The sequence below is a fragment of the Cryptomeria japonica genome, chromosome 9, assembly GCF_030272615.1.
Source record: "Cryptomeria japonica chromosome 9, Sugi_1.0, whole genome shotgun sequence".
In the NCBI taxonomy this organism is placed as follows: domain Eukaryota; kingdom Viridiplantae; phylum Streptophyta; class Pinopsida; order Cupressales; family Cupressaceae; genus Cryptomeria; species Cryptomeria japonica.
The window spans coordinates 208,353,589-208,367,054 of NC_081413.1; the positions used below are offsets into that span (position 1 = coordinate 208,353,589).

General features: G+C 31.5%; 1 protein-coding gene across 1 annotated transcript; it reads right to left on the reverse strand.

Annotated features, from left to right (window-relative positions):
* Window positions 1-4,978: 4,978 nt before the first annotated feature.
* LOC131044572 (cytochrome P450 703A2-like) lies at window positions 4,979-8,928 on the reverse strand. The gene is made up of 2 exons (XM_057977925.2): window positions 8,512-8,928; window positions 4,979-4,996 (listed from the first exon to the last, which is right to left on the reverse strand). The coding sequence occupies exons 1-2, from the start codon at window positions 8,926-8,928 to the stop codon at window positions 4,979-4,981; spliced, it is 435 nt and encodes a 144-aa protein (XP_057833908.2).
* Between the last annotated feature and the right edge of the window lie 4,538 nt (window positions 8,929-13,466).

A 13,466-nucleotide genomic window follows, 5' to 3' on the forward strand; every position in this document is an offset into this window, starting at 1 on the left:
ATTAAATTCATTTAAGTGCTCTGCTACAGATCCTCCCTCACTCATTTTCAAATTAAAGAAATGCTTCATAAGAAATACCTTATTCGAAGCTGAGGGTTTCTCATATAGCTTAGCCAATGTCGCCATCAAATCTATAACCGTTTTTGCTTCTGTTATATTAAAAGCTACAGATAGTGCAAGGCACAATCGAATGGATCCCAGTGCCTTTCTATCTAAATGTCCCATTCTTTATTTGACATTGTGGTCGCTTTATTTGCCTTTCCTTCTAATGGCCACCACAAATCCTTTTGATACAGGTAATCCTCCATCTGCATTTTTCATAACTGATAATTCTGGTCATTAAAATTTTCGACCTTGAATTTGGAATCCTCCATTGCTCCCACTCAAATTTGAAAGTCTTGCCAATTTACAGAAAACCTCTATCTAATACCAATTGTTAGGGTTTCAAGCAGATCCAAAGCAAATATGAACTGACAATTATATGCAGATTTAAAAACAAAAGATAAAGGAATAAAAGATGACACAGATAACACATAGATTTAATGTGGTTCACCCAAAATGGGTTACGTCCACCATACATAGTCATCCAATCTTTCTTATTATCCAGCAAAAATAGTACATCAACATTCACATGCCTTAAGCATTCTAGTCGCTTATAAAATGTGTTTTTAGGGCAACAAACAAAGTTGGCCTTTTTAGGGTTTTATTACAATGTCGGTTTTCATCAACAAAAAAAATGGCAAAAATAATTTTTCTGAGTGTACAGTATTTTGCTGATCAGTCGCCACATTTCATCAGGTTTGTCTGCTCGGAAGGCGGCATTGACAAATTCATGGAGAGTATGAAGGGAAATGATGAAAGACTGTCTAGACAATTTGTGACTTCCTGGGAAGACAGAAGGGTGGCCATGGGGGGAATCTCTTTCGAAATCAATGAAGAGGTTATAGTTCAGGTGATGGGTCTTTCTATGGAGGGTAGAAAATGGAAAAAATAGAGCCATATTGCGGATTCTACCAGCCTTAACCAGTTCTTCCACCAGGGCGAAAACCTTATCAAGAGGGCAGGAGGCTTCAATAGGGAGGAGCTCCCTCACCCGTGGGATGAGGTTTGCTATATCATGATGAAGTATTTTACGTTGGAGGGAAGGTATGGCATTTTCTACTACTACCATCTCCCGTTCCTTAACCATTTGAGGAATAAAGACCTCGTTTCAATTCCGTTCTTTTTACTGCATTCTATGGATGCTAATGTTAAAGACATAGCTAAAGCTAAGAAAAAAGGGAAAGATTTTCCCATCCTACATTAGGGGCTTATGCTCTGCCTGTATAACTTTCACCTCGCCCTCTACCTGCCTTGTTCCATCTTTGTGTAGAATGTCAATCCCTCGACCCACCCTCCTTCCATTAATGACTCAAGCCCTCCTCGACTCCTGAAAATCAGCTCCTCCAGCAAGAAAACTAAGAATCACTCCTTGGAGGAGGTCAAAACCCCCAAGAGAGTCAAAATCCAAGAGATTGACTCTGATATGGAAATTACTGAAGAAGCCAATACCCCCCATTGTTCTAGTAGAGTAGCCTCTAAACCCTCAGATAAATCCCTGAGAGACCCCTCCTCCTCGCACAACACCGACAATTCCATCCTGACTGATAAAATGCCCCTGGCCCAGCATAATCTGACCTCTCATTCTATGAGCTCCACCAAGGATTCAGAAAGCCCCTTATCCTCCAAGAGTCCAGAGCCATCCAATTTCCCCTCCCTGACCTTCAGGATGGAAAAAATGATGGTTGTTGAGGAGGCCAATAGCGTGAAGGAGGAGGAGGAATCCAACCTGGTAGAGCTAGAGAAAAAGATGGAGGCCCTCTCTGACAATGTGTAGTTGATCACCAACAGACTAGAGGCGGCGGAGTCCAAGATGCACGATTTTTCCAAGTTTGTGTTGAATTTTATGCGATGCTTGGCTACTACTTTGTGCCTCATGCAAGAAAGCATGACCAAAGGGAAAGGTAAGGAGGCCGAGGACTACAAAGGCTTGTTCAAATTCCTCACTAAGGAATGGGCTAGAAAGCTACTCCCTAAGAAGAGCCAAGGGAAAAAGAAATAACTATCTACATGTGGAGGATTTCTGGTTTTTTAACTATATCATGTAGCTTCTAGGCGGATAAGGCTAGTTTATACTTCTCTATTTATTGCCCTACTTGGCAAATGACTAAAACTCTGATTAGTATTACTTTATCATTGATAAACTCTCATAGTATGGTTTTTGTTTTTGATAGAGGTAAAAGATTACTACTTTGTTGATTATATGCAGACAATGGTTCAACCACTATCCTTCTAATTGTTCCTATGGGTCAGCCCCCTTGGTTTTGGCTGCTTTTAATATAAAAAACAAAGAAAATAACTTAACAAAAATAAATATTTACTGATAATTATATTTTTTCAGATAAAAGATAATTTAAGGAGGTGAACATCTAAAGTAAGAGTCATCCCTCAAGACAAGAAAAGTTTACAAATAAGAGATAAATACTAACAAAATATTTAAGATAGAATAAAAGTAAAAAAAAAATAATAGTGTGAAATATTTTAAAGATATTGGATGCAAGTTCTTTAAAATTAATTTTTCTATAGCATGGAAGAAAGGGAGAACCATGAAAAAATGAAAAATTAGAAAGTCCGAGGACAAGTCCCACGACAAAAAAAAAAAAAAAAAATACAATTGAAATCCTAGAAAAATGGTCACAAATAGGAATAAAATTTCCATGTTTGAAAAAGACACTAAGTGTGCTTGTGAGCATCCTTTTAACATTGAAAATGACTAGATCAGATAAAATGTATTTGTGGAAGTCTTCAAGTTTAAATTCCTAAGGTGGTATTTCAAAGAAAGCCCAAATAAAAAAAAAAATGAGAGAATTTAAATGGCTTATTATTAATAAATTTTTACTCTCCAAAGGATCCAAAAAGTAGTGTAATGTGAGGGAAATATTCCAAGGGGAAATAGTCAATAAAAGAATATGAACAATATATTTAGAGTTTGGTCAATAAGCTAGAAGAAGTACTAATAGAAAAAAATGTTTGAGTTGTTTCTCTCAAGATTAAAACTTTATCAAAGTTGTGGTAGATGGAAGAATTCTCTCTGAACACAAGTGATAGAGTTTGATATTCAAATGGAATCTCTATCTTAAAGAAGAGATAATGATTCTTTGGGAATGAGAAAATATTAAAAAAATAGAATAATAAAATTTAGAATCAAAATAATAAAGAGTGAAAGGTGAGAAGGATGAGATGCCTCCATAGCTATTAGAAATAATTTTTGGTGTATGAATTGTAAGAGAGGTGGGCACTTTAATAAATGAATCTATAATATCTCAAGGCATAAAACAAGTCAACATAATAAGGGTGAAATTTGAGAAATCCCCAAGAAAGATAGAAGTGAATACTAAAAAATATAAAAAATATCTAAGTAGGGGGACAAACATAAGATTGGTAATTATTTAATGTTGGTTGACAATGAAGGTAGATACAAAACTACAATTCATAGCACGAATAGATAATATTCTTACATAAAGAGAGGTATGGGTAGAGAAAAAGGAAAATCAACAAGAACATTAAACAGATATCCAAGACATATTTCTTAGGAACTATAATGGATATGAATTCAAAGACAAGTTAAAAATACAACCATGTAGAGCCACAAATTTGGAATGAAGAGATATCTACAAGATATAATTGTTGGCAAAATGGTCAGCGCTCCCCTCGGGATTAGTGACAAGGGACTAATCGCCTCTCGTGCGATCAATATCTCTACAGTCTGTATCGGATGTTAACATATCAGTCTTTTGATGCAACGACAAACTGGGCCAACAAATGGTATTAGAGCATTGGGTCACTGGTTCGAATCCCCTCAGGTAACGCTGAGGGGGAGATTGTTGGCAAAATGGTCAATGCTCCCCTCAAGATTCATGACAAGGGACTAACTGCCTCTCGTGCAATCCATATCTCTACAGTTTGTATTGGATATTGACAGATCAGTCTTTTGACGCAATGGAAAAATGGGCCAACAATAATAACATTGAATATTTTCAATTACATGGTAGGGGAGACTACAACAATAAAAAACATTAATGAAAGAGAAAGAATTCAAAGACCAAAATATTATTGTACTATAGTAAACAAGAAGTCTATGCTAAGAAATATAGAATAATAATAATACAAAAAATAGTTCATGTTTTTTTGTTGATAAACATGATGCATTTAACTAGCTCAAAGTTTCCCAATTCTATGAGAACTTGACTAATATTAGGAACAAAATATTAAGAATTATCAAATTTACATCTAGTACTCAATGCTAATGTATTAATAAAAAAAGAGAGAGAAGGACGAGGTATTAGATGATGCAAGAAATTAGATATAGAAATTAAATATGAAGGATAAGAATCACATGGGTGATCGTATAATAGTATGTCCCACTTTTTGGTCAAATTAAGACTTTGAAATCAATTTTCTTTAACCAAAATTATAACTTATGTCACCCATAGAAATTATCTTGTTAGGAATTTGAAGACGATGTGAATTAGTGATTTTTTATATTTTCTTTGTAATTTTTAAGTGTATTTAAGATAAAAATTAAAAATGATTTGTGATTTTTTTGCATAAGTTCTGATAAAAAAAAATGTAATAATATTTTAAAAAGTGACATTTATTCTATATCATATAACTTATTTCAAAGAAAGACTAAAATTATAAACTCTTAAACATAAATTGATACTACCAACATCTACTACAAAAATAACTTTTCATAATTTTTTGTTGCATATTTTCTTTTTCTCAATTTTTGAAGTGAGATGAATTATAATTTAGATGTAGGTTATTCTACATCACATTAACTTTTTTTGTATATAAAAAAAATAATTTTTTATTTTTTGTTGAATTAAGGACATTGTATTTTTTGAAAAAAAACTTATATTTTACTAAAACACAATTCTTATGGTTTGGTGAAAACCTAAATTCACAATAGAATAAAAATTAAATATAATAACCAATTTAAATTTTAATTCATAGCTATACATTTTGGAAATCTTACTATGAATGTGGTGAGCCTATAACAAACTCCTATCATGTTGAATTCCTTTGTTGGTTCAATCCAAGGTTTAAAATACAAACTTATGAGGAAAACTCATACATCAACAAATAAAGGACCATCCAAAGGATTTTATTCAAAGGGCCGTCAAAAAACATATCTTTGAATAAAGATCCCTTTCATATTTTAAAAAATTAAATATTTAAAATTGTTATGAGCTTCAAACAAATGTTTTTCTCTATTCAAAATGATTCTTTTGAATGAAGGTGCTTGTTAGGTTCTTTCTTTTCAGTCATGCAAAATAAATAAACATACGATTGTGGGTCTACCCTAGGAAAATAGAAAATGGAAAAATAATATAAAGAAAGAGGAACAACATAGAAAAAAATTAATTGAAAATAAAAAATATATTTGGGATATTTGGGACCAATGAATCTTCTAGATATACTATAGAATCTTCTAGATATACTATAGAATGGATCCAAAAGGATTTTTAACTTTAGTATTACAACATTTTATTTTATACCTTTTTAAAAAAATGTATAATTTGGAATTGATATAGAGAACATGCTTCTTCACTAGTAAAAACACCTTTGAATTAAATTATAGAGACTTTATTGTTAATAATATTGAAGAATGAAAACAAAGAAAAATAACAACAAAAAGGCTAAATGTAAAAGGAAAAATTGCAAAAAAAAATATTTATACAATATTAACGAATTAGATGAGGAAGAACAAAATATTATTAGGTGAACAAAAATTACTCCAATATCTATTTGCAGTTGATAGATCACTTTATCTTTTAATTATTAGAGACAACAAGGAAATAATAACTAAACATATGGTGGACCTCATATCTAGTAGCTCGTATTCATTATAATAATTCATTGAAGGATATTTAATTGAGTTAAGAATAATTTTATAAAACTTGGTGGACACATAAAGTGAAGAAGTGTGCAAGCTATGCATCTTTTATTGAAAAGAAAGTAAACAAAGGAGGTAACAAAGGACTTAGGCCTCTCATCAAAAACAAAAATTTAAGTACAAAGTCTTTTAGATCAAGAGATAAAAATAAAACACTGCATAGATACTTTGGTTATTAAATTTTAAAATAATAGATTCAAATAGAAATAATACAAAGAGAGTATTGGAGTAGCTCAACAAGCTTACAACATAGTGGTCCATATGAAGAGAGTATTGGAGTAGCTCATCAAGCTTACAACATAGTGGTCCATATGAAGAGAGTATTGGAGTAGCTCATCAAGCTTACAACATAGTGGTCCATATGAAGAGAGTATTGGAGTAGCTCATCAAGCTTATAACATAGTGGTCCATAGCAATTTAATCAAGATCTCAAAGACATTACCTTACCACCATCTCCATCATATAGACTTGAAACAACACAACATGCATCAATTGAAAATGAAGTAACAAGAGAGAGCCAAGAGAAGCATCAAGGGGATGAATTAATGCAACAAACTCAAAAAGTAAATCAAAGATGGATGATAGTCTCCAAAGGGAAATATGAGGGGGAAGGGATGAAATTTTAGAAAAGGAAAATTAGGTGGAGAAATTGGAAACAAAGAAGGGTGAGTAAGATATCATTAACAAATTGTCACTCCAACAAGACAACTAGCTAATGATCCAATAAGCAAGATTGGGGAATATATGGCTAGATAGAAACACAAAACTCCAATATTTGTAATGATCACAATATATATTTTTAGGTACTCTTATAGGGACACAAGTTGATTTTACCCAAAAATCTATACTCCAAAATTTGGAGTTGGTATTTGGTACTAGTGGAAGACAAAGTCTAATTGATTAAGATAATATGAAAACCAAATCACAAGTCCAAGTTGATTCATTTATAGACACAAAAGGCCAATTGAAAGGAACTTCCACTACAAAGTTTTTTAGATTAGATTAGTAGTTGGGAAAAAGAAAAGAAAAATCTAAAGAAAAAATCAAAACTACTTACAAAAATTTTCTACCTTAGAGAATTCAAATAGGTTGCTTAAATTTTGAAGAACATTTTTTGGAAAAATGAAGTGTTAGAAAATATTTTGAGATAATATAATGTCTTTTTGAATAGAGGTGTGATGCTTTAGGACAAGACAATATATTAGGTCTTGAAAGGATATTGACAATCAGGGAACTAGGAATAGGATAGATCAAATTATAGTCATTGCAAGACCATTGCAATAGTGAACAATGGTGTATGATACATTTTAAAGAATCACAACTCACAAAGATACATTCAGAAGGATCTCTCTACCTACATATAGGATATATAAATAATAAAATATGACGAAGGGAATGAAGAGAACATAGAGTGGAGAAAAAAGAGAAGAGCATAGGGCTAACCAAAGGAATATATGTAGTGAATGTAATATAAGTACTACCCAAGTGTATGTGATGTTTATATCTATGATTGTGAAACATATTGCATATCATATACAAATGATTTATGATATAAATAGATGAGTAGATTGATTTTATGGTTCTTATGAATGTGTAACTCGTTATTTGTAATATTATGTCTTCTATGTGCTCTCCACCACACTATAATGGTTTTTGTATGACTGTATCACCCTAGGTTTAACTTTCTAACACAAATAATCTAGACCTTGGGCCTATATTTTATAATCTAGACCTTAGGCCTATATTTTATAATCAACACTTATGATTTTGAGTTCTATTTTTCAACTAAGGGGGGTCTAATCTACATGGTGTTTGTTGTATCTTGGTTTGCCTATAAACACTCCTTTTATGCATCTTGCAGTTTCCAATCCAAGATGTCCTTTTTTGCGGGAAGCTTTAAACATATCTATACATCTTCTAGTATTTTGCTCATGTCCAAGATGCTTGGCACTAGATACATGATTTTTTCTCACCCATTAAGACCTAAATTATATATTTGATATAATTTTTATTGATTATTTCTAGTTTTGACACAATTTTACATTGGAGAAATTCTCTTTTATATTTAGAAAAAAGATTACATAATGTTTTGCTAACTTTTTTATGGATATAACTTTTTTCAAATTGCTATTTATCCTTAATGTGTTCTTATAGATTCATGTTTAAGCTAACAAAGTGACACTAGAACTCCAACCTTTTATCGACTACATAATGACCAAAAGGGTTCCCTCAAGATCCCCCTAATAGTCCAAGAGGCATAGCCACTTTGAGTCCAATCATTACCACTAGGAAAGGCAACATAGGGGCACTATGACACCCCATTGTTACCTACATGGCATCATTCTAGATGGACTGTTCCCTTCTTAGCCTTCTCACTACCATGGGGACGATCACCACTAACACATCATTCCTCTCCAACTTCATTGCAATGTGAGTGGGCCCCTCTTGATTAGGGGAACAAGAACAAAAAAATAATTAAAAAAAAGGAGAAAAGTGCCAAGAAGAAAACTTACCATAGCAATGGCTTTGACGAAGCCATCTTTATCAGGAATTTCTTCAACATTCTCCTCAGCCTGCAAGATGAGCAAATCTATGAAATCCATCTCTTCCTTCTCTTTTGGTGGGTTTTCCCTGTGCTTCTCCACTATTCTCTGCATTAACTGATCGAATTTTCTCTGCACCTTCTTCATAGCCCTCTCGTACCCTTGCAAATCAAGCCACTTCAACCAGGGAACGTAATCCCCAATACTGATAGCCCCATGCAGCAAAAAAGAGTCTTCAATCAGATGTGCAACATCTGCTAATGACTCCCCACCTTCCTCACCAAAATATCGATCACCCATTATCATGCTCATCGGAATATTCATAGTCAACTGGGACAAAACAGTTCTCATGTTAACTGTGCTTTCAGTCTGAGCTAGTTGAATCATAGTATTCAGTCTTACAGACCTCTCTCATTCTCTTGGGTCGGTATGTTTGGATCTGGTTAGAAGAAAGAAGCTCAAGAGCACAATTTTTTCTAATATTTCTCCAGTAAGAGCTATATGGAGCCCAACCCATAAGCATATAATCATAACCCAGATGTTTTCGCAAAAGCTAAATCATTTACTGTAAAATATTTTTTGGCTAGATCTGAAGAACTGATGATCAAAACTGGGCGGCTACCAAATCTGAGATGCATAATGGGTCCATAAACTTTTGAGAGTGAATCAAGAACTCTCTGAAAAGGCTTTTCCTTGTCTATAAGGAGATGAAATGGCCTATGATGGGGAGCGCTCTGGGTCCTGGAGGGAGTCTATGCCTATAACTTTTATCCTTTTTCAGCAGAAAAAATATTATTGCCAAGAGAAAGACTGTGGCAGACCCAACTTAAAAATTAGAATTCACCCTCGTTGATATCTTGAGGAGTAAAGTATGCATCATTCTGTTCGTCTCCATGTTTGTTTTGATATAATGATAAACTATGTATTTAAAGATATGCTGGACAACTTTTTTTTCAATGGCATTACTCAAATGTAAGACGAGCTGCTACGTAATCCCTTCGAGTAATTGAGTTGTTCAATCAGATTTCAAAACCGCTACCGAATCCTTTTGAGATGTGGTTGATTTTCTATCAGATTTCAAAGCCGCTACCCAATCCGGCTTTGAGATGTGGTCGATTCTCAATCAGATTTTAAAGCCGCTACCTAATTCTTCGGTAACAAAAAGGGTAAGGTTTCCAGTTCTGTCCTTTTTCTTTAATAACCCTTCTAAAAATTAAAAATTCCATTAGCCGTGTCTATTTTGGCTTCAAAACGGCAGTACGGATTGACTAGCATGCGTGTTGGTCGCGCGTTTTACACCATCGATTTTGTAATAAATGGTTGTGATTGACTAACACGTCGCTATCACAGTGTATGAAAGGTCCATTTTGGAGCCAAAATAACCGCAGTTGATTTATTCGGCATAAAGGGAGGTGGGAGGTGTCAGGGTTATTTTTATAGAGAATTATATATAAGTTAATATATTAGAAAGTAAAATATTATATGTGAATAGAAGATACATAAATTTAATTTACAAAATCTTATGTATAGAGTAGTATTTTTTGTTTATACAATGTTGATGATTTGTCTTTAAACTATAATTTTTCTTTAAGAATTTTAAACAAATGAACAATTTTATACCAAGATTCTAATGGAAGTGTAACAGTTATGTCGCTTTTAATTTATATTCTAATAAATCAACATTGATTCAATAGAGAAACCAAGAATTTTATTAAAAAAATTTAAAAATGTTTTAGGATGTTAATATAAGATTTTAATGGATTTGATCCTTAAATTAAGATGAGGGGAATTGTTTTATAGTTCGCATATACCAAGAGAGTATATCTCAAGGTTTTGAAGAAGTTAGAGAGAAATGTGCATTTTATAATTAAAAAGTGCATCCTATAACTTTCTATTTAAAACTAATATGAAATCCCCACAAATTGAAATGGAAAATTGTGTCGCTCCAAATTTAATCATCAAATTTTTAGATCAACACAATGTGAATATAAATTTAAATTCAATAAAAAATGAGTCACATTGTTAATATTGGTGGTGAATCATCAAAGTCAAGAACAAATCTATGCTATAATTTTTAAAAGTTAAATGTTAATATGTAATAATATTGATTTTTTAAAATTTGGTTGATGTGAAATATTTCTAACATTCTTAAAAATCTTCAGAGGATTACTTTTTGGTACACATTAATAGTTAGCAATCCTATCAATGTAAATAATTAATATTAAATATTGAAAACATAAAATTGGGTTGTGTTATTGGTACACAATTTTAAAAAATATGGGCTAAATTATTCATCACATATCTTAACTTGCCTCTTCAATTTGTACATTGGGTTTGTGTAATTTTAAGCTAAAATATAAGTAAACTTTAGCCTTTTGTGTTCTAGGATTGCCATATTTTTTTTTCATATCTTTCCTTGGAATTTACGTAATTTAAGGTTCTTCTACATTTTATATTCCACATTATTACTTGGTTTTGCATATGCTCATTGTTCTTTTATGATTGTACATGATTTATGATGTCACCTTGTTTCATATATTCCATGATTATGATGCTACTTCAATGCTATGTTGTTCTCATCTTTACTATGATGACATTTTTATGCTTCTTAGCATTTTCACATCCTATAATTTAATGATACTTATCATGCTTACACATTTTTATCTTATAATTACATATCACATGATCCTTATCATATCTATTGTGTATGATTTCTTGTTTATCAAAGCTTTATCTTATGATCCGAATTGCTTCATCACCTTTTTGTTTATTATGTTATGATCCTAGAAGCATTATCTTGCCATTATCTTTTTTACCACTATGTTTTCATTTATATGTTCAAACTTAAATGTATCATTCTTCTAGAGCTATCTTATTGTTTGAAATTACATCGGGGTAGATCATGTGCCTTCCTCATGCAGATATGCCTCCATCTTAATCAAATAGCTTAATGCTTTCATTAATATCATTATTTGTGTATCAATTTTCCTCCTCCAATTCCATGCATACTTTGTATCTAACCAATTGTAGGGGGTCATATATTGTCACTAATACTTCTTTATGATTAAGGTTTTGTATAGTATCATATGCTAGATAGAGAAACGACACCTTATCTAAGAAGAATTATATTATGAACTAGAATGATACTAATCTCACATAGCACAAAGGTTTTTCAATCTTATTATCACACTATGTGGATCAATATTGCACTACATGATCACCTTGAGTTTATTTTATTGCATGACACATTATGTGGAGCTTTTGTCACATCAGAGGAACATATCTCATAAATAATTATTCCATTTTTTTGTGTTGTGCAGAGTTTTCATACCACTTTTGAATAGGTAAAACCTCCCCCACTTTACTTCCCTTTTCATTTTCTTAGACTACTAAAAGATCTCATATTCTCCCTATTTCAATTATGTGACATAAGCTACTCATTGCACACTTTTTCGTTGTTTTGTAATTTTTTGATAGAATGCTCATATAAAAAGGAGTATAAAAAGAATTCAAGAATGGTTTATTACTTTATACAAATCAATATCGATTCTATAGTCCCTTTTTTTTTTCATTTGTAGCTATAAATTCAATTTGTCAATTCTATATTTCCATTTCTAGTAAATGAACATTTTACCTTAATTTCACCTTACACTTTGAAATGAAATGACGAGTTTAAAAGGTTCTTAAATAGCCAAATGATAAGAAAATCGGTTATTCTATGTAGGAGGTGTAGACACTTAAAATTATCTCGTTAATGACATTGCTAATTATTTTTCTATTAATTAAATAATTTTTAATTATTTAATTAATCTAATTTTATTCTTTTATATCAATATTCATCCTTTTTATCATAAATTCATTATTCAATTTCCATTCAAATAATTTAATCAATTAACCTTTTCTCTCTAAAACTAATTAAATAATTTTATTATTTAATTAATTATTATTATTTACCTTAATTAAATGATTTTCATTATTTAATTAAATTCAATTTCTAATTCGCCATAATTAAATAATTTAAATATCTAATTATGTCCTCAAAATTAAATAAATTTCATAAAAAAAAATTTCTCCACTTCAAATAATTCAAATCTCCCCAAATTCAACTTTCTTCTAATTTGATTTCTCATTAATTTGCATCTCATTTGGCATTTTTGAAAATAAAAATTCAAATTAAATTACATTTCATGCTAATTTCCTATAGCACATGCCAACAATCTAACTGCCAAGTTGACGTCTAGTCAACTCACAATCAACCTTTTTTGACTAATCACTTAACTATCCATCATCTTTTTATGACCAATCAATCAATCCAGTCATCTGATCAATCAATTCATTCTTCTAATCAATCAATCCAATTAACTATTCCATCAAATTCTCTAACTAATCAATCAATTTTGTCTAACTCTCAATCAAACTAGTTATCTCTTCAATCAAATCAGTTGATCTATCAATTTAGATTTCGTTTCCATGAGCATTTATCTCCCACAAACTTGTCACATGAAATCTTAACCATTCATCGATTCAATTCTCAAATGATTCTCAACCATCCAAATCCTTCTTCTAAAATCTATAAATTCAACATCAATTCTACTTTTTCAACAACCATTATCTTCAAATTCTTGTGTCAACCTATTGTAGGATTTTCATAGGACAAATCTGAGAGCCAACATACTGCAAGAATTAGAAGAAAAATGGAAGCAAAGTGTTTGAATTCAATAGGGAGTTTTTAATTTTTTCGTTTGTTTTATTGTTGAGTTTAAGAACATACTTTCATTGATTTGTATCCAAAATATGTTAATTAGATAGGTTTTGGTGGTTGATCTGTTAATTAATTAGCAATTAAATGAATAATTTTCATGCATATATTAATTGGTGAACCCAATGAGAACACAACAATCTGATTCTTTTGATTTTCATGATAT

What these genes read in the sequence shown, in the direction of transcription:
- LOC131044572 (XM_057977925.2), bottom strand. Translation starts at nt 8,928, where the DNA reads ATGATTCAACTAGCTCAGACTGAAAGCACAGTTAACATGAGAACTGTT.